We start from the raw sequence: 27,603 nt of genomic DNA on the forward strand, positions 1-27,603 counted from the left end.
TGCAAACCAGGCTGGCCTCAAACTCACAGAGATCCACCTGCCTCTGCCTCCTGAGTGCTGGGATTAAAGGCATGTGTTGTACATCTGGTGCAACAAAAACTCTCAAGAGCTGTCTGTCTCTCCAGGCTTCCCACTGTTAAACATTTATTGTTGGGGGCATTCATTCCACAGCTTAGGGGTGGAGTTTGTTCTCTCCTTCCACCTTTATGTAATGGGTTCCAGGGATGAGACTCAGGTTGTCAGGCAGGCACTAGCCTGAGAAGCCACCTCACTGGCCCTAGCTTTGTATTGTCTACCTTCAATAATAACAACAGAGTGACAAAGCAAACTTATTTTCAAGAATTTATAGAAAAAGGTATGCATTAAAGAGTGGCACAGCTTTGCCTGTGTGAACTGTATCTTCAAGGACTGTAATTCAGTCCACTACAAACTCCTGCACTCAGATACTGTGATAACTTTGCCATATGGAGGTATGCACACATGCTTACTCACACGTCCATCCTCCACAGACAGTGGGACTCCACAAGCCTGTAGTGCCTTGCAGGTCCTAAGGTCAGAAACATCCCATCTCTGCCCCTTAGCTGGGTGTGGGAGGATTAACTGGCTGCAGAGCTCAGGGCCTGGCTCCCCTCTTCCACTGGTGAGAACCTTTCCACAAAGCCCTGCCCACACATTCCCCCTTTGACTTTTGCACCCTGTCTGCAAAATTTAAGCCACCTAAGGCCATTTCTAAAAACCTAATTGTGACCCATCCACTTAGTCTGAATCACTTTCTCCCAGCTGCTTGGGATGCCACACCCAGTAGGAGGAGTATTGATGGAATAAAATAGAAGAAAACCAAAGGTCACTAGGTATAGTACTTAAATGTGAACTATGCTTAAGTGTGGGAGCCTTGTGACTGTCATCAAGACTCTAGCTGAGCTGGAATGGACAAGGCTGAGCAACCCCACCAGTCCCAGGATGAGACCAGTTTAGCTGGGGAAGGATCGCCTCTGCTCCCTACCTCCCTCCACCTCTGAGCATTAGTGACAAGACTCCATGGCTGTGGCTGGGGCCTCCTGCTCCAGGTGAGTGTGACTTCCAGGGATAACCTTCAAGCTAAATGGGCTCACCTCTCCAGCCTGTCCTGGGCTGCCAATTTTCTATGCCCCTCTAAGCCAGAGCATTTATGAGTCTGCTCCCCACAAAGGACTCAGCCCCTGGTGCAGGCGCTCCAGAAAGGATTCACCGAAATGTGCTATGATCTTGGGGTGGAGAATTCAGGAACCCCACCAGGGCCTGGCCTGTATGCTCCCTGTTCCTGAGGCAAGCCGTGCTAGGACAGCTCTATTAGTAAGGATCTTAAATGGCTTTATCTGGTGTGGTCAGGTATGTGAAAGAAATGATGCAGAAGGCTAGCTGTGGAGTGATCTACTTCACCACAAGCAGTTAGGAATTAGAGGTGTATTGTCCTGGGCCCCCATGTGGAGAATGTGAGAGGTGTGACCCAGGGTGCTTTGGAGGTTCTTGTGCAGATCTCATCAGTAATATCCCTGCCCATCCCCAGCTCGGACACGGACGCGTTGGCACGGGAGCTGCTTCTGGTCGCACTAGAGGACTTGAGCCAGGAGCAGCTGAAACGCTTTCGCCACAAGCTGCGGGACGCGCCCCTTGATGGCCGGAGCATCCCATGGGGGCGACTGGAGAACTCAGACCCTGTGGACCTCGTGGACAAGCTGACCCAGTTCTATGGGTCAGAGCCAGCCGTGGACGTGACCCGAAAGATCCTGAAGAAGGCAGATGCTCGAGATGTGGCAATTCGGCTCAAGGCGCAGCAGCAGCAGCGTAAGCTGGGTGTAGTAGAATGGGGTGGAATCGGCTGACTCGGCCTGCTCTGGAGAAGATTTATTTACTTTGTCCACTCCACCACAGACAGAGGCTATGGTTCTCCCCTTCCCTTTCCCAGAAACCAGCCAATAATTTCTTGCACAAGGGGGCAGTTGCAGAGGCTCCCAGGGAAATGCCTTGTTTATCCTCATGCTCAGTGAGCCTCATGTCGGGTTTTCCTTCCAGGGCTCGGCTCCAGCTTAGTAGTTGTCTCCTTGTCAGGTAAGTTCCGCTGGGCACACAAGCAAGAGGTCCTATTTATTGGGCTCCTCACCGAGCCGGTTTCCTGGTGGTGTGTGGTGTGGACGGGGTGGGGGTGGGGGTGGGGGATGGGGTGGGGTCCTTGGATGTGAGAGAGCTGGAGGAGGAAACCATGGCACAATAAAGGAAAGTGAAGCCAGATTTAGACAGGAGGGGCATTGGTTCCAGGGTGCTGGCAAGCGCGTCCCCACCTTGCATGGTCTCACACCTTACAGAGTACAAGAAGAAATACCGTGAGCACGTGCTGCTACAGCACGCTAAAGTGAAGGAGAGGAACGCACGCTCGGTGAAGATCAACAAGCGCTTCACCAAGCTGCTCATCGCACCTGGGAGCGGCGCGGTGGAGGATGAGCTGCTGGGGCCGGCGGAAGAGCCCCAGGCTGAGCGTGCGAGGCGCTCAGACACGCACACCTTTAATAAGCTCTTCCGGGGAGATGAGGAGGGCCTGCGGCCGCTGACCGTAGTACTGCAGGGCCCGGCGGGCATTGGCAAGACCATGGCCGCCAAGAAAATCCTCTACGACTGGGCAGCAGGCAAGCTATACCACGGCCAGGTGGACTTCGCCTTCTTCATGCCTTGCGGCGAGCTACTGGAGAGGCCCGGTACGCGCAGCTTGGCAGACCTGATCTTGGATCAGTGCCCGGACCGCACGGCACCGGTGCGGCAAATACTAGCACATCCCCAGCGCCTACTGTTTATCCTGGACGGTGCAGATGAGCTGCCTGCCTTAGCAGCCTCGGAGGCAGCGCCCTGCACAGACCCTTTCGAGGCTACGAGTGGCTTGAGAGTGCTGAGCGGACTGCTGAGCCAGGAGCTGCTGCCCTTGGCTCGCTTGCTGGTGACTACGCGCAATGTCGCTGCTGGGAGGCTGCAAGGCAAACTGTGCTCCCCACAGTGCGCAGAAGTGCGTGGCTTCTCAGACAAAGACAAGAAGAAATATTTCTTCAAGTTCTTCCGGGACGAGAGGAAGGCGGAGCGCGCTTACCGCTTCGTGAAAGAGAATGAGACACTGTTTGCACTGTGCTTTGTGCCCTTCGTGTGCTGGATCGTGTGCACCGTGCTGCAACAGCAACTGGAGCTGGGAAAGGATCTGTCTCGCACCTCCAAGACCACTACATCTGTGTACCTGCTCTTCATCGCCAGCATGCTGAAATCTGCAGGCACTAATGGGCCACGGGTGCAAGGAGAACTGTGCACACTGTGCCGCCTGGCCCGCGAAGGCATCTTAAAGCATCAAGCACAGTTCTCAGAAAATGACCTGGAGCAGTTGAAGCTTCAGGGCTCCCAAGTTCAGACACTATTTCTCAGCAAGAAGGAACTGCCGGGTGTGCTAGAAAAGGAGGTCACCTACCAGTTTATTGACCAGAGTTTCCAGGAGTTTTTGGCTGCATTGTCATACCTATTGGAGACTGAGGGGGCACCTGCAAGAGGTGTGCAGATGCTCCTGAACTCGAACTCAGAGTTGCGTGGTCATCTTGCACTGACCACTCGCTTCCTCTTTGGACTGCTGAGTGCAGAGCGTATTCGTGACATTGAACGTCATTTTGGCTGTGTGGTACCAGAGCGTGTGAAACAGGACACCCTGCGGTGGGTACAAGGACAGGGCCACCCCAAGGTGGCACCAGTAGGGGCAGAAAAGAATGATGAACTGAAGGACACTGAGGAACCAGAGGAGGAGGAGGAAGACGACGAAGACGATGACCTCGACTTTGGACTGGAGCTTTTGTACTGCCTGTATGAGACACAAGAGGATGCTTTTGTTCGCCAGGCTCTCAGCAGCCTTCCAGAAATGGTCCTGGAGCGAGTTCGACTCACCCGCATGGACATTGAGGTCCTGAGCTACTGCGTGCAATGCTGCCCGGCTGGTCAGGCTCTGAGACTGGTCAACTGTAGGCTGGCAGAGGCAAAGGAGAAGAAGAAAAAGAAGAGTCTGGTGAAGAGACTGAAGGGGTGAGTCTAGAGGGCAAGGTTGTCTTCACCAGTGCAACTTGCACCCATGCCCACTTGTCCACACCTGATAACCCTTATGGCAGGGAGGACTTTAGGACTGCTTGATCCACCCCTTGCAAGGCAACTGTCCTCTTCTTCCCCCAGTTGTCTCTCGTTACACCCACTTTTAGCCATGAAGATCAAGGCAACTCTCCCAGCATAGCCAACATAGTTCCATGAAGGGCCTAGGCCCCTCCTTGATGCACTGTCTCATACATTCTGGAGCATGTCATGTCCTCTGTGTGCTGAGCCTTGTACCTGCTGTTTCCTCCACTCCAACACTATTTGCCGTCTATCTTCAAAGTCTATCCTGGCTCTACCACTTGGGTTCAAACTGCTGACCCCATAATACCACCACTGACCACACTATTCTGCATCCTTCTCCCACCCAGCCTCCATCAGATCCTAGGTTCCCACACAGACATAGACCTTTACTTTCTTTGAACTCAGTTCTATTCAATAACCATTCCAAGACTTGCCTGCCATCTGTTGAAAGTATAAGCCAGGATAATGGCAGGACCTGGTCCTGGGGACCTGAAGGCCTACTCTTGGGTTTTGTTCAAGTTTGTTAGGGGAGGGGATGCAAGGGATGTGGGATAAGTGGCAGAGAAAGTTCTAGAATTCTAGACCCTAGGTAGGAAAAGTTGAGTACTTTCTAGGAAGGCTTGGAAGAAGCACTATGGCCGTCAACCTTGTTCTTTCTCTTTCTGCAGTTCTCAGAACACCACAAAACAACCCCCAGTCTCCCTGTTGCGCCCCCTCTGTGAGGCCATGACTGCCCAACAATGTGGTCTTCATATTCTGATGTGAGTCACCATGCCTCAGCATGGAGGGGATTCAAGCCAGGTGTCCTGTACAGAGACAGAATTTACCTTTCTGGGGCAGGCTGAGGACATAGCCTGAGAGCCTAACCAGGTTCCATTGCTATTAAGTGCTGCCAGAGAAAGGCTGGTGCTAGGCTCTGTGGGAAACAGTGAAGCACAGTCCGTGGGGAGAGACAAAGAAAGCAACAGCGTTTTCCTTTTGAAGGAAATTCCTGAGTGCCGTTGGAGCCAACTGTGCCATCTCTGCAGGAAAGTGTTCAGAGCAGTTGGCAGCTGATGCATCTGCCTCTCTGTGCCCTTGAGCTACTCAGTCTGCCCATGCTTTCATTTCCTCCCTGTAAGATAAAGCAATTGAGGACTAGAGAGATAGCTCAGTGGTTAAGAGCACTGGCTGCTCTTCCAGAGGACCTGTGTTCAATTCCCAGCAACCACATGGTGGCTCACAACCATCTATGATGAGATCCAGTTACCTTGTCTGGCCTGCAGGCATACCTGCAAACAGAACACTATATACATAATAAATAAATCTTTTTTAAAAAGAATATAAGTGTGTATTCAAAAACAAAACAAAACAGCCAATCCAGAGGATTGGGATTGGTGTAAGATTTCCTGAGGCTCCGTGGGTAAAGTTCTTAGACTATGATAGGTTTCCTATTACTGTTAACTATCACTGTTGAGCAGAGAGTAAGGAAATTTCTAGGAACTAATCGTGACAGGCTATGGTGAAGAAGATAATCTGCCATCCATTAATAGAGGTGGGGTGGAAAACTGGCTTTGTGGGGGTCAGGGTCCAGCAATCTCATAATAAAACAAAAGAAGCCAAAAAGATAATCACCTTTGGCCCAGAAATTCTACCAGACAACTGAGTACAAGAAGGTGCCCACCTCATGGTTTATAATATGAAAGATCAGAAACATCAGAGCTTCGGCTATTGGGGATGATGGCCCTGTCTGAGCCTGAAGGGTAATTATGAAAAGCTGTTAAAAAAAAAAAAAAAAAAAAAGACTGGAGCTGACCTTCTGCTTACACAGGTGAGCAACCTTGGGGAGACAGGCTTAATACCATAGTAAGGATATAGAGTGTGGAAATTGTGTGCCTACCATCAGCATAATAAAATATAACTGAACATGGGGCTACCAGGGAGTGGGGTAGCTGGTTCAGTTGGAGGTGGGAACGTGGTCAGGGGCTTACTGACAAATCTACGTGCTTTTTGACCACAGCTTGTCACACTGCAAACTCCTTGATAGTGTTTGTCGAGACCTCTCTGAGGCCCTGAAGCTAGCTCCTGCCCTAAGGGAGCTGGCCCTCCTCCAGAGCCGGATCACTGAGACAGGCCTGCGTTTATTGAGTGAAGGACTAGCTTGGCCCAAGTGCCAGGTGCAGACACTCAGGTGAGGCCTGGTTTTGGAGGGATGGAGGGAGAGGATCCTACCTCCTGCAACCTCTGAGGTAAGCTCTTCCCACAGGATACAGCTACCTAACCTCCAAGAAGCAATCCAATACCTGGTCATCGTGCTCCAGCGGAGCCTGGTCCTGACCACCCTGGATCTCAGTGGCTGTCAGCTGCTTGGCTACATGGTGGACTGCCTGTGTTCAGCCCTGAAGCACCCTACATGCTGCCTAAAGACACTCAGGTGAAGACGGGGAGGGATGGTGCTGAGGACACAGCCTATCAACCCTAAGTTAGAGTAGGTGCCTAGGTACCTCTCTGAGATCAAGCTCACACGCAGATCTGGGTGCCCAGCCTACAAAGACTAGCCTTCTATGGTCCTATGCAACGCTCTGGATCTCAAACAAACATCCAAAGCCTGTGGAAACAGTCTGGGCCAATGAGCCTAACCGTCATCTATAGTCCCTCAAAGGCCCTCAACTTTTATTAGATCCCAACACTTCTGGTGCTCATGTTTGTTACAGCTAAGCAGATGCTCCAAGCACTCCACTCTCACTTGGGCTCTTCCCCCAGATGATTGACCCTTGACCCTAATTGACCCTTGTCCCTTCTGTCTTATGCATGTGGCTGCAGTCTGACCTCTGTGGAGCTGAGTGAAGTGTCACTGAGGGAGCTTCAAACTGTGAAGGCATCGAAGCCAGACCTGACCATCCTACATTCAAAACTAGGCACACATCCGCAGCCTCTCAAGGGATGAAACAGTGGAGGTAGGAACAGGGTAGAGGATACTGCAACCAGAGCTCTTACGAAGATGTCCTCCCCATTCAACAGAAGGAAGATGTCAGCTTCTCCCTCCAGACAAGTCTTTCAAGCCAAGAAGCCACAGAACAGCAAAGACCGAGGTAGATATAGGCAGTTCCTGATAGGCCTGGCACATGCCCTGGCTTGGACACTATAAGCTTACTTGTGGCAGAATTTCTGTTGGCCTGGAACCAGAGAATTGGCAATTAGCTCTAACACCACTCCCCCCCAAATCAGCCCCCCCAGCCCCTTACCTCCTCACCCCACCTCCTTCCCACCTCCACTACCCCCCTACCCCTACCCCGCTATGCCACAACTGGCTTAGCTGTGGAGAGTTAGAACCTAGCCCTAATCCATCTTTTGTTTAGAAGATACCCATTGTTTTCTTATCACCCTATGTGAATCTTGTCAGGGAGTTTCCCAAGGCTACAAAGGTATGCAAAATTTGGTTCAGAAAACTGTGGCACCTGATGAATCAAGACTCTGCACAGGACATTGTATTTTTGGAAGCCTCATTCAAGTTGTTCTGAGCTTATGGCAATCAATCGGCTAAAGTGTAAATATTGAGAAAAATAAAAATGCCCTGGCTGTAGGGAAAGGCTTGAGTCTACTGAGGCTGGAAACCCCTGCTGCCTCCAAACAGCCAAGTTCATTCTTATAGTGTCTCTGAGCCTTCTTTTGACGGATCTGCATGAACCCATACCCACATCAAGACATCTGTTACAGTTATTCTGTCCCCTAGCTCACAACCACTGATATATTCCTTTTGGACCCTCCAATCTGTCCCTTACAGATAATCCCCGAGCAGTAATTAGAATACTCAGTAATTGACCATACTGTTTAATATCGTTACTCATCCATCTTTTAATCTGGCCCACATCTGTTGTATAGGTGGATGCAGGGCCACAGAATACTACCCTCTGTAGCCAAAAGGTAGGTGGAGCAGCATTTCAGTCTGAAATTTGGGATATTGGCTTTTGTAAAGATGCCATTCCTGAAACCTTGGGGCTTTAGCCCAGAGGGATCCACTTGGTGCCCAAGAGATGCAGGAAAGGAGCCAGAAGAGTGACAGCTTCCTTTGATGATGGGAGCTGGGGCAACATAGTGGATGTCTCCAACATAATGAATTTCCTTTTGAACTCCCTTTCACTGATCTCTGTAACACTTGTCAAAGTATCAAAGTAGGTGATGACATGATCTTTCCAAAAACCACATATACATGGCAAGGTTTAATCCATAGTTCAACACAGAAGAAATGGGCTTGGCATACCAGCCTGTTTGCAGAATCTGCAAGAGAGATGTGGTCTTGAGGGCCAGGGCAAGCCAGGGATGCCCCAGCTGAGTCTTCTCTGCTCTGCACTGCTGGGCTTCGAGCACTTTGCAGAGAGCCCCTTACTTCCCAGGGGAAATCCCCTCCACAATCCCTTTATACATCCATTTCTCCATCCTCCAAAATGAAAAACACAAAAACCTGCTGTATCAGTTACTTTTATATTACTGTAATAAAACACCATGACCAGAAACAACTTATAGAATGAAGGGTCAACTTGGACTTATAGTTCAGAAGAATAAGGACCCACCAAGGCTGAGCATGGCAATGAGCAGCAGATATGTCAACAGGAGCAGAAACTGAAGGCTCATATTATTGAACCACAAGCACAAAACAAAGAATGAACTGGAAACAGCACTAGTGTTTAAACTCTCAAAGCCCACCTCTGGTGACATACTTTCTCTAAGAGGCCACACCGCCTAAAAACCTCCCCAAATTGTGCCACCAACTGGGATGCAACTGTTCAAATACCCAGGTATATAGGAAACATTTGTTTTGTTTGGTTGGATGTTTTGTTTAGGTTTTTTAAGTTTTTTTTAGGTTTTTTTTTTTTTTTTTTTTTTTTTTTGGAGATTTTTGTTGTTTGAGACAGGGTTTCTATAAGGATTCAGGCATTATACTGGCCTGCCCCTGTCACCTAGCAGAATGCACTCAGGCAGTACTCTGGTCATCCCAGGGTTCCATGAGTACTAGTAGGCACTCAGGTGTAAAGGACCCCTTTAAACGACAGACCTTGCTCGCTTACACTCTCTTTGCTTTCTTTGTTCCTTGCTATCTTTTCCTGGATCTACACACACACACACACACACACACACACACACCCTTCTCTTCTGTTCCTGGTGTCTCTATGTCTCTTTTCCCTTCCCCTTCATTCCCCTTCTAAATAAACTTCTGCCTGGCGTGTTATTTCCTCTGCCTTCGGTCACCCTCACCTGCTATGGAACCCGCTATGCTCTCCTATGCTCTCCCACTCGGCCCCTTACCTTGGGACCCCCACTTGGGACACCACCCGCACCCTTTTATCCCTTCTTGACTTTTTTCCTACAACTGTTAAAAAAAAAAAAAAAAGGAACAACAGTTTCTCTGTGGAACAGTCCTGGTTGTCCTGGAACTCACTCTGTAGACCAGGCTGGCCTCGAACTCATAGAGATCCATCTGCCTCTGCCTACCGAATGCTGGGATTAAAGGCATGCACCACCACCCCCTGGCAACCAGGAGGTTTTTATTCTAACAAGAGGACATCTTTCATGAATTGAATCTCTCCTTCCACCATGTGGATCCCAGAGATCTAACACACAGAGCATCAGTCTTGGTAGCAAGCTCCTTTACCACACAGCCATTTTTCTTAAGCTATGCGATAGGCCAAACAGTAAGTCATGTAATGGAATCCTGTACTTTTCCTCCCTGGAATCCTTGTCCCCAGTGCAGTAGCTTAGGGGCCATAGACATTCAGTCATAAATCGACCCAATCTTCCAAATTACTCAGAAAAGCATAATGACTTTTCCTTTTCTTTTTTCTATCTCTTTTCTAAGCATGTTTTCCTGAATACTTTGGGCTTCCCACACAACCACACGTTTGGGCTTTCTCTAAATCCTCCTAGCCTGCTATGTGGCTGCTTGTCAGCCATGTATCTAACCTCCATGTCAGCATAAGTAGCATGGCTTTTTTCCTTCTCTCCTGCATCTTCCCCCTCTGAATAGCAGCTGTTAAGGTTTGCAGCTGGCCTGACATGGGGTTTTCCTTTAAACTCAAGTAAAAATGTCTTTGAGCTTCTATTTGAGTCTGTCCTCTCTCTCTCTCTCTCTCTCTCTCTCTCTATATATATATATATATATATATGTATATATATATATATATATATATCGTGTGTGTGTGTGTGTGTGTGTGTGTGTGTGTGTGTGTGTGTGTTTTCGAGACAGGGTTTCTCTGTGGCTTTGGAGGCTATCCTGGAACTAGCTCTGTAGACCAGAGCTGGTCTGAAACTCACAGAGATTTGCCTGCCTCTGCCTCCTGAGTGCTGGAATTAAAGGCTTGTGCCACCACCGCCGGGCTGAAAGGAGCCTCTTTCTGCAGCAGGTGAATGTGAGCAGTCTAGTAAAGAAGCCCAAAGGAAGCTCTGTGGGTGAAAAGGGGAAAGCCTATTCCAAACTACCATAAACAGAGAGCATGGGGTGGGGGTATATCACCAGGGTTGTGACGGAAGGGATACCTGGAAGGAAGGGAGCCTGGGAGCTGGGGTGAGGGGCTTTCAAGTGTATACCAGGTACTTGTGAGTAGGGAGGCTAAATGCTAGCATAGACCTTGAGAGACCCATAGGCACCACAGGCATAAGTTAAAGGAGGAGTGATAGGTCCCCTTTGCCCAAGATAAGGGTTCCTTTTAGTGGCAGGGTGGGTGGTGGCCCAAGCCTTTAATCCCAGCACTCAGGAGGCAGAGACAGGTAGATCTCTGTGAGTTCGATACCAGTCTGTTTACTGAGCAAGTTCCAGGACAGGCTCCAAAGCTTTAGAAAAACCCTGTCTCAAAAAAAAAAAAAAAAAAAAGTAGCAAGTAGATACTATCTTCTCAAGTTACTAAGGGAATGCTAACTAAATGCCAGACTTTGGGAAAAAGGATTTCTTGGGACCTGACAGAAGGAGGACATGGCAGAAAGAAGAGAATATCTTCTGGATGCATAGCCACTAATACATCAATTATTATAAAGCCTGCACCTAAGGGTCAAGTGAACAGCAAGGAACAGGGGCCGGAGCAGAGTTTCTAAGAGACAGAAGACCAAGCTGACTGCTGTGAAAGTATGCATTGTAACTATGGTGGAGAAGCTACACCCATGAACTCTCAACAACATGGCAGCCTAAAGATCTGTATAATTCCAACAATATAGATTGGGAAAGCTCATGAGACCCCACACCTAGATGAAGAGCTACAATCAATTAACAACTGCTGAAAAAGAGACTTAGTCTTCCCCAGGGATGAGCCTCAGCTGGACATAAGAAAGAAAGAAAGAAAGGAAGGAAGGAAGGAAGGAAGGAAGGAAGGAAGGAAGGAAGGGGAGAAGGAGGAAGGAGGAGGAGGAGAAGACAACTCCATGAATGTCTGGTTAAAGCAAGCAGTATTTAGAAATGACCAGCCAGCAGCCTCTCCCAAAGTCAGGATTTCAGAGAGAGCCCTTCACTGGCTTTTGGGGTCCCCTTTTATTGGGAAAGATTAGGGTTGATAGGAAACAGCTGTCGATCGTTGGCTATAAAAATAAGCCCAAGAATACACATAAGGAAGGGGAGCCACCAAGGTATCTGGGAAGACACACTTTTGTAAGGCAAAAGGCAATCACATAGGTTCAGGAGTTTAGCAAGGAAAAGGGGCCGGCATGCATCTACATAGTTTGAAAGGCAGGTTTTAGGATGCATTAGGCTTAGGAAACAGAAACTTACACTTGTAGGGTATGGATACTTAGTAACAATGTATGACAATGAGCCTCCTTAACAACAATGTGGCTCCTGTTTTAATTTCACACCTCCTATTGGTAATCTAGTACCAAGCGGTCAGCCCTAGGAAGGCAATGTGAGAGCCAAAGTTATATTTTAAGTTTTAATTACTATGCCTAAGAGATCCATGAAACAAAAATGCCTCGGATCTGCAAGCCCCTTGCCCAAGGACAGACAGTTCCTGAAATGCTGGAGGCTTTTGTTTATAGGAGATAACAAACCACAGGTTTTTCACTTCTCTAAACATGTTTGTTTGACCCATCTGCACCCAATGCATTTGATCACATATGCGTGGGAGGTTCAAGGGTAGAAATACATCAGGATGTATGCTTGCCTCTGATTTGGATCTGATGAGAAATGCAATGAATTATGGATTTTCCTTCCTAAGCCCTTGCAAAATTTGAGTCGGGTCCATTTTCTGGAGGACCAGAGATGGACCTGGCCAGAGCCCATCCACTTGCTTCAAATCTGGTTTTAAATTGTAGTAATGGCCTCATTCTCCATTGGTGGGATATACATCAACACCGAACAGACTCAACAGACTCATTTATATGTATTATGTAACAACAATGGTTTTTAAAGAGGCCCAGTGAATTTGGGAGGGACATACACTGGAGTAGGACAGAAGGTGGAAATGATGTAATTATATTTTAATTAAATAAAAATAAATAATAGGTGTAGTGGCACATATCTCCCCCACCCCCAGAGATGAGGATCAAACTGTTTAGGTAGAAGCCCCTCTGACATCTATATCTATACTAAGAAGTTGGGATGTTTGGGAACATCATTCCAAACCCCACCCTCAAGTGGGCCCCTCCCCTGCAGTTGCCTCACTCCAGACTTTGCCCCTAAAAAAGCATTGGTGGCTCCACCCCCTCCACCCCTCCACCACCACCATCCCCCCGCATTAAAAGCCCCCCACCTCTGGGTTCACCCTGTGGTTCTCGGCTTTCTGTTCCCCTGGAGCCACTCAGGAATGCTTTGCTCAGATTAAACCTGGATTTATTAATTTGGCCTGATTGGTCTATTGCATCATTGGTGGTGGGTTTTCAGTAACATTTCTAAACGTATCACTACGTTTAGGGCCTTGCTACCACTGAGCTAAGTCCCCAACCCTGTTGTGCACATCTTTAACCCCAGCACCTAAGAAAAAAAAGTAGGTTAGATCTTTTGGTTTTCCTTGCAAGTTCCAGGCCAACCACTCAAAAAATAAAAAATAAAAATATTTCTGTAAGTAGGAGAGGTCCAGTGAGCTAAGGAGAAAATCTAAAAAGCATGCAGTTGTGAGATATGTGGCCCTTCATAGGGTCTTTACACAGCACCCACTTCTCTCTTGTTGCATGTACCAGCCTTTTCTCATACACACTCTGTTCCTTAAATGAAGCCAGGTGAAGAAAGGGCTTCCAGTCTTTGCAAACTGTCCCTAGCACGCTCTATTTGTTGTATCTAGCCTAAAGGGGAACCAACCTCAGAGGAAAGTGCAGCCAGTCTTTCCCAGCCAACTGGCTTCTTTCCTTTGTTAATTTTGAGAAGCTATTTTCCTGTCTCTAGGCCACAGGAGGTCACTTCCTCTTTCTGACCTCATACTGGCTCTACTCAAATGTGCTTCCATAATGACTTGTCCTCAAGTGTTGTTATTGTTATTGTTTTTTTCTTCCAGACAGGGTTTCCTCTTTTGGAGCCTGTCCTAGAACTCACTCTGTGGACCAGGCTGGCCTGGAACTCACAGAGATCCGCCTGCCTCTGACTACCAATTAGCCTGCCCCAATTATTTGTTATGTATACAGTATTCTGCCTGCATGTGGGTCTTCGGGCCAGAAGAGGGCACCAGATCTCATTATAGATGGTTGTGCCACCATGTGGGTTGCTGGGGCTTGAACTCAAGACCTCTGGAAAAGCAATCAGTGCTCTTAATCTCTGAGCCATCTCCCCAGCCCCCTGAAGTTGTTTTCTGCAGTAGAATTACGGGCCTCACTTTATCTGAGTGGAACAGGGCCTACCAGTCTCAATACTACAACCACTGACAGTTGCTGCTATAGATTGTGGAGCACAGCAAAGTGCAGCAAGGGCTGAAGAGATTAAACCAAGGATTTCTGACTCATAAAGGCTCTGAGATTTCCAAAGAGGTACTTAAAAGGGGGAGAAAGAGTGAATATGTAGGAGAAGGGAGTAGCTTGGAAAGTACCAGAAATGCTAAAGAAGCCTAGATGATAAATGAAAAATGAGGACATGACAGCTCCTAGGTTGGCTGAGAAGAAAGTTTTATTATAGATATGAGAGAGAGAGTTCAGCCAGAAGCATCTGGAAGGGTCCACACTGAACTGGCCCAGCAGAATAGAGGGACAAAGCACATGACAACCAAGGGACCAAGAAAGCCCATAGCTAAAATGTCTGAGTTATATAAGAAAGAGAAGCTGGGGGAAGGGAAATGAAACTCAGGGGCTGGAGAGGTTTAGGGTATGGGACTATGGGATGGGGTATGTCAGCCAGGATGTCTCTGTACTGGTACTTGGAGGGTAGTGACTAGGGGAGCCCAGAGGTTGGCATAGACCTTGGATTGCTAATAGGCATCAAGGGCATAGGTTTAATGGAGGAGTCATATGTCCCTTTTGCCAGGGATAAAGAGAATGATTCCTTTAGCAGGTGGGAACTATCTTCTCAAGTCCCTGAGAGAATGGTGGCTTTTGTCTAAATGCCAGACATGGGGAAGAGGAATGTCTTGTAGCCTAGCATGTGGTGCCTGTACCATAGGACAGGGTGGGAGATGGGTTGAAAAACCAAGGCAGGCAGAGAGTCTTTAGGTTGAGGTCAGGTGAGGTGGCCAGCTGCAAACCTCTGGTGTAAACTGGGGTGTGACCTAACAGTAACCCTGCTACTGCCCCAGGTGGGCCCTGGAAACAGCAGCAGGGGTCTCTAAGTGGACCCAGGAGGCCTGGGCATGACACTGGCCATTGGTGGCAGTGGGCTGTTGATGGCATGGAGTCGGAGTGAACACGGTTTTGATTTTGACCTGGGCAGCTGGACAACAGAACCAGGTCCTGGAGCAGGTGAAGCTCAGGCTGACTGGCCTGGTGCACAAATACGGAGTCTGAGGCAGATCGGGGAACTGATAGAGACGAAGAGACAGGCCCAGGTCCAGCCAGGAAGGCAGATGGAGATCAATGGAGTGGGGTCCCCAACAAAGTGAAGAACTGTTCAAGACGACTGGCTAGTGTCCTTTCTAGTAACTAAACGTCATTGTAGAGAGAGATCTCAGGCTTAACCGACCTTACAACCATCGTAGAGCCAAAGCTCAACTAATCCCAATTCCAGTACGATTTGGCACGGACCACTCGCCCCAGAGACCATGACATTTCCCCGGGTTCCGCCTAGAATCAGTCCCGCCCACCTGCCACGCGGCGGGGCCGCTTCTTCTTCCTCCCGCCAGGGGCAACTCGCACCGAGCCAACAAAGTCGGCTTATAGCGGGGCTGCACAGTCTGGAGCTGGGCTGCGGTGAGTCGCAAAAACTGCCCGTCCCCATCCCTGTCCCTTTCCCTCTCCCCAACCGGCCCTCACCCTCTTCCACCAAATACTCGAAATTCTCTTTCGTCCCTTCACTCCCTTGTCTTCCAGTCTGTCCTCTACGACCCCTCCCCTCGCCCACGCACTGGCTTCCTCTTTCCATTCCCCAACCGAGTTGGCTCCTCCCCAATTCCTGCCCCCAACCACCCACCACCACTCCCATCACCGTCCTCCACCACATCCGGTTCCTCTTCTCGCACCCTGATCCCTTCCCTCACTAACCCTCACCACAGCTCCAGGTTCTTCTGCCTCCACTGTCTGGCCTCAGGCTCCCTGGGAGGTTAGGGCCAGCGTGGAACTCCCTGTTTCTACTTTCAGTTCTTCCTCCCTGGGGAAGATGGGTCAGGACCTCTCGAGAGGCAGACCTGTTGCGTGTGGGAGCTGGTTTACAGTTTCAGTAGAGTTCCTGGCGGTCCTCTTGAGTTAAGGGTGTGGAGGCTTTATAAGTACTGCTACCCGAAGCTAGCCCCCTCACTCCTCTCACTGTCTATAGGCATCGTCCGGTTTCCTAGAGACTTGAGGGTTTAATGTCAGTCAACTTGCCTTCTTCAGGCCACCGGGACTGAGACAGCTTTCCATGGACAAATCTGAAGATGACCCGACCGTATTCAGTACTCACTGTCTGCCCAGTGACCCCAGGCTCTGGGCCACGGTAACCAACTCATACCTGGGCACACGTGTGTATCATGACACCATACATGTAAACGGTGTGTACAACGGAGCTGGAGGGCACACTCACCGGGCAATTCTGCCCAGCCCCCTCAATGTCCAGCTGGAGGCCCCTGTAGGAACAGAACCGCTGACTGAGACCTTTGCCCTGGACACTAACACAGGTTAGCCGACACCAGTCCTGGTCAAGCTGTTGCTTTGGGTGACAGGAACCTCCTCACTTGTCCATGAAGTCTCACAAGGGAAAGGAATCACAAAAGCCAGTCTGACTGAGGCCTATAATCTCAGCACCGGGGAGGTTGGGGCAGGAAGGTGGAGAATTGGAGGACAGCCTCAGGTACATAACAAGATGCATCTCAAAAATAAGTAAACAAATGCCCTTTAATTTAAGAAAGAAAGAAAAAAAAAAAAAAACTGCCTCCCAAGATGAGGCCTCTGTGGTTTGTCTTGCTTTGCTTTCATCTGGGTGGGCCCACTACACAGTGGGGAAAGGCGACTTGAGGCTGAGGAACCACACTCCCAGTCCAGGAAGGCCATGGTGCTCTGTGGTGTTGGGAGTTCACAGCTTTGAGACCATCTGACCTTCCCCAGGGTAACTGAGGCTCCCAACCCTCACTAGGTTCCTTCCTGCACACCCTGGAAGGCCCCGACTTCCAGGCTTCCCAATGCATCTATGCTCACCGTGTGTTACCCCATGTCCTGGCCTTCAGCGTGTCCATTGCACGCTTGACTACAGGGAACAAGCCCATCACAGTGCTGTTACAGTCATCCTTCTCCCCAGAAAGCCCAGACCTGGACCTGCATATAGGGCCTGACTTCCAGGGAGCCCGGTAAGGAGTACACTGGGTAAATATAGGTAGCTGAGAGGGAGTCTTTTCCTGTGACTCAGTTATGTTCTTGCAGGTACCTACATGGCCACACACTCACCCCTGAGCAGCCAGGAGAGCCACAGCAGGAAGTACACATGTTGTGGATACCAGTGCCCCCAGCCTTGACTCTTGGGGAAGATGAGCAAGACAGGACCTGGAACTTTCTGACAGTGGTTGGCGGCAGCCAGGCTGAGGCCCAAGGCTGCTTTGCTGAGGCCCTGCAGCTGCAGACCCAGGGCCATCTGTATAGAGTTCATGCAGACACCTGGGCCCAGCTCTGGGCAGGCTGTGGCCTGGATGTGACTGGGCCCCTGGCCCTGCGCCAGGCCCTTCGTGGTTCTCTCTACTACCTGCTCAGTGAGCTTCCCCAGCCCGGCACCAAAGGATCCATCAGCCATGGGCTTAGCCCAGGAGGCCTCTCTAATGGGAGTCAGGAGGAGTGTTACTGGGGCCATATCTTCTGGGATCAGGTACACCCTGCACTGGTTACACAGGGAGAGCTGCATGTAAACATTGTGGGCATTGCCTTTGCACCACCTGAGATCAAGGCCATAGATAGATACATGGGGGCCATAGACAGGAGGGCTTCCTGGAAGAGGTGGTTCCTCAGAAGATATATACGAGTTTGGTAGAAAAGAGTGATCCAGGTTAGAGCAACAGAAGTCCCAAAGGCTGAGGGTGTGTGACATTTGAAGGCACAGAAGCCTCACTGAGGTGGAGAACAGCCCAGACAGCCAGAGCCTGGGAGTGAGCTGGAGATAAGCCTGGAGATTACCAAAGGACTGAGTGAGCCATCAGGAAGGACGTTTTAGAGGAATGACACAGGTGGAGATACAGTCTGCAAAGATCTGCCAGGAGTAGCTGGGTGATGGGAATCAAGGGCTGGAGAGGTCAAGGCTCACTGGCTGAGGAAGTATTGAGGGAGGAGGCTCAAGGCCATGACCCCATCTGACACCTTGTGAAGTCTGTGCCATTTGGCAGATGAAGTCAAAGGAAGCTGAAATCAAGCAGCCAGAGAGCCTAGAGCAAACTCTTTCTAGAGGCCTGAATGCTGAGGCAAACTATAGCCATTAGCATCTCCTGACACTGCCTGGTCTGAGGACCAGAACCCTGGGTTGTCTGGGCTGGAGAGAAAGCATTAGAGTGGGCAGGCAGGCCAGGTGGGTCTGGGTGAGCATGAGATGAGGAACTCAGAGGCAGAGGGACTGCCAAAGGAAGAGAGAGGGAGGAAGAGGGGCCAGGGAGAGAGGGAGGGAGAGGGGCCAGGGAGACAAGGTGGAATGTGGGCCGTAAGGGAAGGCAAAGGTATGGACTTCTGTTTAAACCAAAAGTGGTTCATCCTCTCAGGATCTCTGGATGTTCCCAAATATTCTGATGTTCCACCCAGAGGCTGCCAGGGCCATCCTGGAATACCGAATCCGTACGCTGGGAGGGGCCCTGAAGAATGCCCAGAACCTAGGCTACCGGGTAATGGGGCCTGGGATGATCCTATAGGGCCTTTTCCCCAGGGTCTTCTCAGTGCCATTCAGCGGCCACCAGACCCCCATCCCTCCTCTTTCCTCCACAAAGGATTGCACTCCTGGTAGGATGAAGCCATCCCTCCAGATCCAGACCTGACCATTCTGTCCTCTTTCTTCACAGGGAGCCAAGTTTGCTTGGGAGAGTGCAAGCACTGGCCTGGAGGTCTGCCCTGAAGACATTTACGGGACCCAGGAAGTCCATGTGAATGGAGCCGTGGTGTTGGCCTTCCAGTTGTACTACCATTGTAGTCAGGTGAGGCACCTTTATATCCCACGTGTGCCCATGCACCTCTTGAGGCCACACTCCACACCGCGACCCTAGGAAGTGGTGTGAAGAAGGACTTTGGGAGGCAGGCATTGCTTTCTGGGTGTCTGAAAGGTAGGCACTGGCCGTGCACAGTGGCCCTCTTGTACCCCTGGTCCTTAGGCCTGCTCTCACTCTCCAGGACCTGCAGCTCTTCCGAGAGGCTGGCGGCTGGGATGTGGTCAGTGCTGTGGCTGAGTTTTGGTGCAGCCGTGTAGAATGGAACCCTCAGGAGAAGATGTACCACCTGAAAGGTGAGGACTAGGGAGCACAGTAGCCAGCTCAGCACAGACCATTACCATGGAAAGGTGTGTCCTGAGCCCCTACACTAACTGTCATGGTGGCCCCATGTATGTGACCAGGAGTCATGCCCCCTGATGAGTACCACTCAGGAGTCAACAATTCTGTGTACACCAACGTCCTGGTGCAGAACAGGTCAGACACAAGACATCCCCTTCCCCAACCCAGCACAGCAGACAGGGCCCAGTCAGAAGCTGTGCAACCATAGCTTGTCCCTCCCCAGCCTGCGCTTTGCTGCTGCATTGGCCAAGGACCTGGGTCTGCCTATCCCCAAGCAGTGGCTGGAGGTGGCTGATAGGATCAAGGTGCCGTTTGACTCCGAGCAGAACTTCCACCCTGAGTTTGATGGCTACGTGCGTGGTGAGTAGTACTGAGTCCTTCAGAGGCCCTTCTGCTTGGTTGGTCACCTCCCCCCCCTCCACTCACCCTGGCACACCCACATCCCTTTGACCAAGAACCCATCCCTATCCTGCTGCCCCCTCCCCCAAACCAGGAGAAGAAGTGAAGCAGGCGGATGTTGTGCTCCTGGGATACCCAGTCCCCTTTCCCCTGTCACCTGACATCCGAAGGAAAAATTTGGAGATTTATGAGGCTGTGACATCCCCCCAGGGCCCTGCTATGACCTGGGTGAGGAGCCTGGTGGGTTGTCTTACCCTGCTGTCCTCACATTCCTTCCCACATTGTGAGGTCTAACTACTTCATATCTGAATTTTGACCTCAGAGTATGTTTGCTGTGGGATGGATGGAGCTGAAGGACCCCTCGAGAGCCCAGGTCCTCCTGAGCAGGAGTTTCATCAATGTCACTGAGCCCTTCAAGGTCAGCCTGGCTCCCACCAACCACCCACTGCCTCTCTCTTCTCCCACTGTGGTAAGCATCCTGCTTAGACTGGTAGCCTCATGTCACAGCCACCTTGTGGCCTGCAGGTATGGACAGAGAATGCGGATGGGTCTGGCGCCGTGAACTTCCTGACAGGCATGGGGGGCTTTCTGCAGACAGCACTCTTCGGGTGCACAGGATTCAGGTGAGTGCAGTGACCAGCAGGGAATTCCCACTTGTCCCAACCCTCTTTACACATCTCTTCCGGACAGGATCACTGAGGCAGGTATGACTTTTGACCCGCTGTGTCCAGACCTGGTGTCCAAGGTATCTGTCTCTGGCATCTCCTACCTGGGAAACAAGTTCAACTTCACCTTTTCCAAGGACTCTGTGATACTTGAGGTCACAGCCCATGCAGAGCCATTGGCGCCCCTGCTAGAAGCTGAGTTGTGGCCATCGCTGGCCCGGCTTCCTCTGCCACCAGGTAAGGAAGAGCCTTTGGGCATGTGACCCAGGAGTCTTGGTGCATGCCCTAAAGGATTAACCCTATCTCTTGCAGGGCATAAGGTCTCCTTTCCCCACTCAGCTGGCCGGATACAAAAGTCATCCCCCTAGCTTCTGAGAAATTCCAACACCTCAGTGTTTCCTGAGCCGAGTTTTTACATTGTAGCTCCTTTCAGTTCCTCTAGGACATTTTTGAGCTCTCAGCTGCATTCCCCACCCCCACAGTCTCTCAATCTGGATCCTGCTCTAAGCCATTAAGGCTACTGAGCATTCCTTCTGCACCTTCCCCTTCCTCCTTCCTCTGGTCTCTGGGTTGCTCTGTTCAAAGAGCTGGGTGGTGAATGGCCAGCATCTCTGCTGAGAAGGTGGCTAGCAGGTGGGTCATAGAGTCAGGGACTTAGCTACCCCAAATAGCTTCCTGTGGTGTGCAGTTGTGACCAGGAAGAGCTGGTCAAGTTTGTGGCTTTGAACTTCCTGTTCTTTGACTCCTGTTGACGTCAGATGGTGTCTAGCATAGTGGGCTAGGGTGAGAGTCCTTAACCACGTGAGAAGGAAGGCAGTGCTATCACCAGAGGACAAGGAAGATGAACATCAGAGCAAGACCACGAAGTTCCTGGCTGGCGACCAGAAAAACTGGAGTCAAATGGGTAGGGTTCCATGGCCATATCCCTGGCCATCTGTGCCAAGAAGCGGCCCAGGCGTCACTGCTGACCCTCAGTTCCTGACATACTTTATCAGTGTTTCCCTAGAACAAGGTGCATAGCACAGGACCAGGATCCTGGTAAAACCTGTGCCCATGTACCAAGTCAACCAGGCTAATTAAAGTCAGTGCTGGCAAAAAAAGGCTCCTAAAGTCTGGATGTGTGATGGATTCATGTCCCTTTGCACCTGGGGCTGAATGGTGATGTGGTTTCAAAGTTCAGGAGCAAGGTGGGGCCCTTGTGTCTTCCTCCACCTTCTTTATGGTGCGCCAGGAACTGATCTGACAGACATGGATGTTCATCCGTTGCATCAAGCCGAGAGTAGGCATGGTTATCGGCAGGTTGGTTGGTAACACTGCACCCAAAGAATAGATGTAGCCCAGTACCTGGGTGTGCATACTACCTGTGTATATGTGGTCACTGCTGTGCATGTAGTATGGTAAGCTTCTAGGGCCATGGGGTGATAGAACATGTGAACTGGCACAGATGATCCAATCTAAGAAGCCAGGAGCAGGGTAACTGCTGCTGTTGCCTCGCTAGCTTGACCACACCCTCTGTCCTCATCACCAGGGCACAAACCAGGCAATCCTGCCCCCAAATTATATATGGAGGCTGGCAAAATAGCCAATGTTTGGAGACATTTACCCAGGAGCAGATAAGTCCCTGTAGCCAGCCAGAGTTAATCTTTTTCTTTTGAACTAGGCCAGGGGCTCATGATCAGTAAATTGTATCCATCTTTGTAGAAGCACAGCCATATACTGTCCTTGTCCCTTGTCCACAATATAGGACTAGTATCCAGTGCTAGCTGCATCTCCATTCCCAAACATGGGTCAGCATATGCCCCTATCTCCAGGGGTTGGCTTGACAACGTCAGTAGCCTGGAACTCCTCAGGGCCAGCTTTTGGCTACAGGTATGTAACACCATAGGGAACAGCCTCAGGCCTCTGAGTAGGGCAGCTAAGCAGAGACCTCCAGATTAGAAAGACAGAGAAAAGGGTCTCCTGGGGAAGAAAGGAACTTGGGTGGGGTGCTCAACCCCTGAGCCTACTTTTGGTTCAGACCTATGCAGTTAGCCTGCTCTGTCTTAAGCTGGCCACAGTAAGAATCTGGGTAGGGCTGGAGGGGCTCATTGTAGCTCATGTGTATCTCCTGAATGTAGAATGGAAGCCAGGGACATGTGACACATAGAGAGGAGAAATAATGTGAGGATATTGTGTGTGCAGATGGAGTTCAGTATCCAGCCCCTTATAGGAAATGAACCCTGCCTACCTTCCCCACAGACTTTACTGACCCGGGAGGGAAGAAGACTATTGTGCCGTATGGGGAGTCAGGGCACACCCTCACATGTTCTGGGACACAGCCCATCAAACCACAGGGCAGTAGGGATCAAAGGCCTGAGTTCCCGAACTTCATCCTAAAATACTTAGACTCCTCCACCCCAAAAGCCACAGGCTGCCCTATAGCTAAGCAAAAGCAGTAGTCAAGGGCAGCCAAGCAGATGGAATCAGATAACTGGGGGTTAGCCAGAGGATTTGGTGCCGGGGCTCCCTACACAACTACCACCAAGAAGAAGGAACCCTCACATTTCTGGAATCTTCCACATTTAATTGTGAATGGAGTGTAAGTGGGAGGTGGGGGAAAGGTTAGAAGTCAAGTCTAAGGGGTCTGAGTGAGTCAGCGTTGAATACACATGGTGGACAAGAGGATGGTCTCTGGATCATGGTTGGGTAGGGATCAAGGTGCTGTGGTAGTCTATGACTCCCAGGAGCTGGTGTTGGGTACCTGGGATCAGTAATCTGGCATTGTTATCCTTGGTTCAGGACAAGCTAGGAACTCTTAGTTATAGTCCTCATCATCAAACTTGGTGGTGAAGAAAGCCGCAGAGTCTTTGGCCAGTCGGGACAGGTGCAAGGCTCCAGTCACCACCAGCCCGAGGAGCAGCAAGGGGGGCACCAGTGTCCACATTGCAGCCAGGATGTTGTAGCACTTAGCTTTAGAGCCATACTGCCTCGCAGCCTCCAGGTCCCCAGCTATCTTCTGGTCTCGGGCCTGCAGAGTGGCACCAGAACCAAAATGTTACTTGTTCTGGTCCCCTACCCCACCCCCCAAAGGACCAGAGATCACCCAGAGCAACTGTAGGGCACAGGCTGAACTCCAAATCTTGATGGAGAGGTATGGCTGGAGGAGACATTCCCCTGGCCTGGGCCTACAGTCTCCTAACACGGCAGGGAGATGGCCCCAGCATAAAGGCTGCAGATAAAGAATCAGTGGTCATTCTGAATCAGCAGCATCCTTGAGAGCCTTCTATGGGAGAGGAGTCCTCTGGAAAACCAGGAACTCGGAGCTATAGTGGGACTCCCTCTATGAACAACCTTTAAGGTGTTTACCCTTTGGGAGGCACTATGTAGCCAGGCCTGTGAACAGTGCATACACCCCTTAATGGATAGGCTCTCATGGTCCCCAAACTTGATTAGGAGTAGTGGCTATGCTAGCAGACACCCCTTCATTTATTTTTCTTTCAAATCCCTACCCAACCCACATCACCTCGCATCCCACATTCATTCCCCCCTCCCTATCCCTTCCCACAAGCCTTGAAGCTAACCTTGACAGAGTGGACCAGCGCCAGGAAACCAAGGCAGCACAGGTTCAGGTAGAGCGTGCTGAAGACTGACCACAGCAGATGGTCTCGTGGTGTAGGACCCGGTGTTCCCACGGAGACTGCTGTGTGGGCAGCATCATTAGCCTTGCGGGATGATAGAGCCCGAGGGTCCTCACGGGGATATGAAGTGTCCATGGGTTCCAGCGCCGTGTCTTGCTAGATGAGACTCGTGCTCTCTGAGCACTTCCAGGCCTGCTTATAGCCCCACACTACCCTCCCTGGTTGGCCAGCCCCACCCGCTATATATAACACAAATTACAGCCTCAGCCTGCCAAGCAGTGTGGCCCGCCCTTGTACCCCAGCATCCCCCACCCCTCTCAAAAGACCCCATCAAAAGCCACTGCGCCACATGGGCAGTGGCTGCAGACCACCCACCAGAGGCCCCCCCACAGTCAGGGCTATCCACAGAAGGCTACTCTAGGTCACTGGCTGCAAACAGTTGCCTGATGGACGATGAAGCTAAGTGGACATGAGGCTGCCTCAGTTTCAGCGAGCAACCAGAATTACCTCCTCAGGACCAGAGCTACATATACCATAGCCCTCCCATCTCCAGAACTCAGAACCCAGAATCCAGGTTGTAATCATGTCACCCTCTGCTGACATGCACAAATAGGAACGTAAACACATACTTGCTAGAGATGAATGCTAAGAAGAAAATAGCAGGCAGAAAGGAATAATGAAAGAGACCACCCCCTTCCCACCACAAACTGTAGGAAGCACCGCCCCACTCCCTGCAATAGGCATTCCCTCCAGCTCCTGGGCAGGTTGAGCCTCTTCAGTTCCTTGACCCCATAATGCTGCCCTTCCCAGTCCTAGAATCCGAATGGAATAGTTTCCGTGAGGGCTCAGATGCTTGTGTGTGTCCAGCAGGAAGTCTGCGGGCTCACATGCCAAGAGCCTCCTTTATAAAGAAGACCTCAGGGTCTTCCCAGCCCAGATCATTAGCAAGAGCTAGATCCTCCTCCGCTGCCTAGCCTTCCTCAGCTGCTCAGTCCAAAAGCCTTGGTCACTCCTGTCCATGCCACTAGGATCACTAGACATTCCCCAAGCGAGCAGGGTTGGGGGCTCCAGGATAGTCTGCCTATGTGAAAAGGGAAGGGGGGTCCCTGACCTGAAGCAGGGGGACTGCAGGGGGCAAGAGAGATGACAGGGACCTAGTCCAAGCATCTGGTTCTCAGATGTCTTTCTCCAAGGCCCCTCGTCATTTGGTCTTCTCCAGTCTGGGGAGGGGAAGATAATGGGTGATATTACTGGTCCCAGGCCTATACCTCCACAGCCAAGTACAGTACCCTGGTCTTCACCGTCCTGTAACCACTGTCTTCGTCAGGGTTACTTCCACCCTTGTTTCTGCAAGTTCTCTTTGTCTGAGAGACCTCTTTTTAAATACATATTTTTATTATTTTTAATTAAGTGTATGGGGTGTGTATGAGTGCAGGTGCCCATGGAGGTCAGTAGTGTGGGATTCTGGAGCTGGAGTTGCAGGTAGTTGTGAACCACCCTATATGGCTGCTAGGAATCAAGCCCGCAGACATCTTTACAGAAGATAGATTCTGCTTTCTGGTCCTGCCTGTTCTCCCTATGAGGTTAGCTAGATAAGGTGCAGGGAAAATAAGAGACAGACTGTGGTGGCAGGGTAGGGCTGATGAAAACAACAGGACGTTGACCAGATGACCACTACCTATCCTTTCTTTCTATATGGAAACATCTTCGTGTCACCAGAATTGTACAATCTGGAGGGAGGGGATTCTGTTGGAGAAAAAATCCTGACATCCCAGGCGTTTCCCTCCTTTCTTCCTGGACAGCCTGATCAACATAGTTCTAGGCCAGCCAGAGCCTCTACCTTAAGCAAAAAGAAAAATTAAAAAGTGCCATAATTAATTTCATCCAAAGCAGGAAATGGGAGTGCACTCCTTAAACCCCAGCACTTGGGAGGCAGAGGCAGGTGGATCACTGTGAGTTCGAGACCAGCCTGGTCTATAGAGCAAGTTCCAGGACAGCCAGGGATACATAAAGAAACTCTTGTCTGGGAAACAAAATAAAATAAAACAAAACAAAACAAAAAAGGGAGCTATCCAAAATCCCAGTGGTGAAGCTACCACGTTTGAGTATGCTACTGGGCCTGCTCTCTGAGTTCCAACAGTGCCAAGAACCTAGAAACACTGAAGTCTCAGCTCTCATTGTGAGCTCCCCAGTCTTCACTCACCAGCACCAGCACCATATGACCCATAGCTGCTGCACACCCTGAGGCCTAGACCCAGACTGCATCACAGATGTTACACTCAACACATCTGTCCAGAGGAGCTTCGTAAAATGCACCTGGCTGTGAGTGTGCTATGATACCTCTTCTGTTATCCCCAGACTGGTTCCGGGCAGAGCACACCCTCACCCTCAACATCTAAGGGGAGCAGGACCCATCCTTATCATCCCTGTCTGAGTGGAGGAGGGTCCATCCTCAGGATTCAGGTTTCTGGCCTCCTGCTCTGGGCAGATAGACCACAGTGAGAATTCCTGGAGCACTGGGGCTTATTTAAGACACTATTTAACCAGGTGCTGATGGCACATGCCTTTGATTCCAGCATTCGGGAGGCAGAGGCAGGCAGATCTCTGTGAGTTTGATGCCAGCCTGGTCTACAAGGTGAGTTCCAGCACAGATTCCAAAGCTACACAGAGAAACCCTGTCTCAATAAAAAACAAAAACAAAAAACAAAAAACGACAACAACAAAAAAAGCCCACTATATCTAAAATCACTAGACTCTGGATGACCCTGTCTGACTTGTAGAATGAGAACAGTGCTGGCCCTGAGAGATGGATGGGACCTTTAGGAACAGTTGATGAAGTCCTGGTCCTTGCCCATCCACTAGCCCGTTCACCTCTAGTTCCATCTTCCACTCTTCTATGGAGCTGGTTGTATAGACATCCAGTAACAGGTTGGCAGGGCAAAGTCCTAGGCTTTGGGTCCACTGCAGAAGCCAAATATCAGATAGGACAGACCTGAGATCTCAGGACCAAGTCCCTGAACCTGAGCTGTTGCTCTCCCTCATGGTGGAGGAACTGTCCTGGGCCCTTTGGGACCCAGGGTATAGGGTATGAGTTGTTTTCCCTGATGGCCATGCCCTGAGCAGGGGAGTTCTCTTCCCACATGGTTCTCAGGTTCTCTCTGACTCTTTTCTGTGGACAGTAACCTTCAGCCTAGGCTCATGGCCTGTCCTAAGCCTTCCTGTTGAACCACCACCCAATTCCCATGGCCCCTCTCTGCATGTATCCATGGGAAGGAAATGTGTCCCTCACCCTGGAAGACTGTCACCAGCTTTGAGTCAAGAATTCCAACACAATTAACATTTTCTAAAGACCTTTCTCTTTTTCCAACTGTATTTTTAGTTTTAGTTTTTCAAAGCAGGGTTTCTCTCTGTAACCTTGGCTATCCTGAAACTCGCTCTTGTAGACTAGGTTGGCCTTGAACTCACAGAGATCCGCCTCAGCCTCCAGAGTGCTGGGATTAAAGGAGTGTATCATGATCCCCCAGCTTCTCCTTTTCTAACTGTAAACCTGCCATTTTCTAGGGAATCTCACCAAAAACTCTGTGTACAAGCCTAGTTGCTCCTGGTTTTACCTTGTCAGCTTGTGGTCGCATCCAAAATACCCCAGAGTCACTGTATAGACTCAGTGATTAAATGGGGACTAGAGGAGGGGGTTCCCTTAGGAACCTGTTAAACCATTGAAATTCCAAAAGCTTCCAAAATCCCACAATCACC

At 50.3% G+C, this 27,603-nt stretch overlaps 3 protein-coding genes across 3 annotated transcripts; 2 read left to right on the plus strand and 1 right to left on the minus strand.

Annotated features, from left to right (window-relative positions):
* The first annotated feature begins 999 nt into the window (after positions 1–999).
* Positions 1,000–7,347, plus strand: Nlrp6 (NLR family pyrin domain containing 6). The gene is made up of 8 exons (XM_051193316.1): positions 1,000–1,067; positions 1,547–1,824; positions 2,053–2,088; positions 2,343–4,077; positions 4,830–4,922; positions 6,161–6,331; positions 6,407–6,574; positions 6,964–7,347. The coding sequence occupies exons 1-8, from the start codon at positions 1,039–1,041 to the stop codon at positions 7,085–7,087; spliced, it is 2,634 nt and encodes an 877-aa protein (XP_051049273.1). The 5' UTR covers positions 1,000–1,038; the 3' UTR covers positions 7,088–7,347.
* A 7,928-nt stretch (positions 7,348–15,275) lies between these two features.
* On the plus strand, positions 15,276–21,351 carry Pgghg (protein-glucosylgalactosylhydroxylysine glucosidase). Its single transcript, XM_051193317.1, is given in 15 exon segments — positions 15,276–15,411; positions 15,414–15,438; positions 16,060–16,340; positions 16,796–17,006; positions 17,080–17,515; positions 18,393–18,512; positions 18,687–18,818; positions 19,012–19,123; positions 19,232–19,304; positions 19,393–19,529; positions 19,663–19,796; positions 19,891–19,986; positions 20,094–20,191; positions 20,259–20,470; positions 20,546–21,351. Coding segments are annotated over 15 exon segments (2,244 nt in total). The 5' UTR covers positions 15,276–15,290; the 3' UTR covers positions 20,602–21,351.
* Positions 21,352–22,876: 1,525 nt separating this feature from the next.
* On the minus strand, positions 22,877–24,034 carry Ifitm5 (interferon induced transmembrane protein 5). Its single transcript, XM_051192080.1, has 2 exons — positions 23,794–24,034; positions 22,877–23,240 (listed from the first exon to the last, which is right to left on the minus strand). The coding sequence occupies exons 1-2, from the start codon at positions 23,983–23,985 to the stop codon at positions 23,028–23,030; spliced, it is 405 nt and encodes a 134-aa protein (XP_051048037.1). The 5' UTR covers positions 23,986–24,034; the 3' UTR covers positions 22,877–23,027.
* Positions 24,035–27,603: the final 3,569 nt, after the last annotated feature.

Source organism: Phodopus roborovskii, unplaced genomic scaffold (genome assembly GCF_943737965.1).
Source record: "Phodopus roborovskii unplaced genomic scaffold, PHOROB, whole genome shotgun sequence".
Taxonomy (NCBI): domain Eukaryota; kingdom Metazoa; phylum Chordata; class Mammalia; order Rodentia; family Cricetidae; genus Phodopus; species Phodopus roborovskii.

Excerpts from the sequence above, each read along its gene's own strand:
- Nlrp6 (XM_051193316.1), top strand. The coding sequence starts at position 1,039 with ATGGCTGTGGCTGGGGCCTCCTGCTCCAG. Across the intron at positions 2,089-2,342 it reads AGTAGTTGTCTCCTTGTCAG|AGTACAAGAAGAAATACCGT; the intron begins GTAAGTTCCGCT and ends CACACCTTACAG. Across the intron at positions 6,575-6,963 it reads TGCTGCCTAAAGACACTCAG|TCTGACCTCTGTGGAGCTGA; the intron begins GTGAAGACGGGG and ends ATGTGGCTGCAG.
- Ifitm5 (XM_051192080.1), bottom strand. The coding sequence starts at position 23,985 with ATGGACACTTCATATCCCCGTGAGGACCCTCGGGCTCTATCATCCCGC. Across the intron at positions 23,241-23,793 it reads CGCTGGTCCACTCTGTCAAG|GCCCGAGACCAGAAGATAGC; the intron begins GTTAGCTTCAAG and ends GCCACTCTGCAG.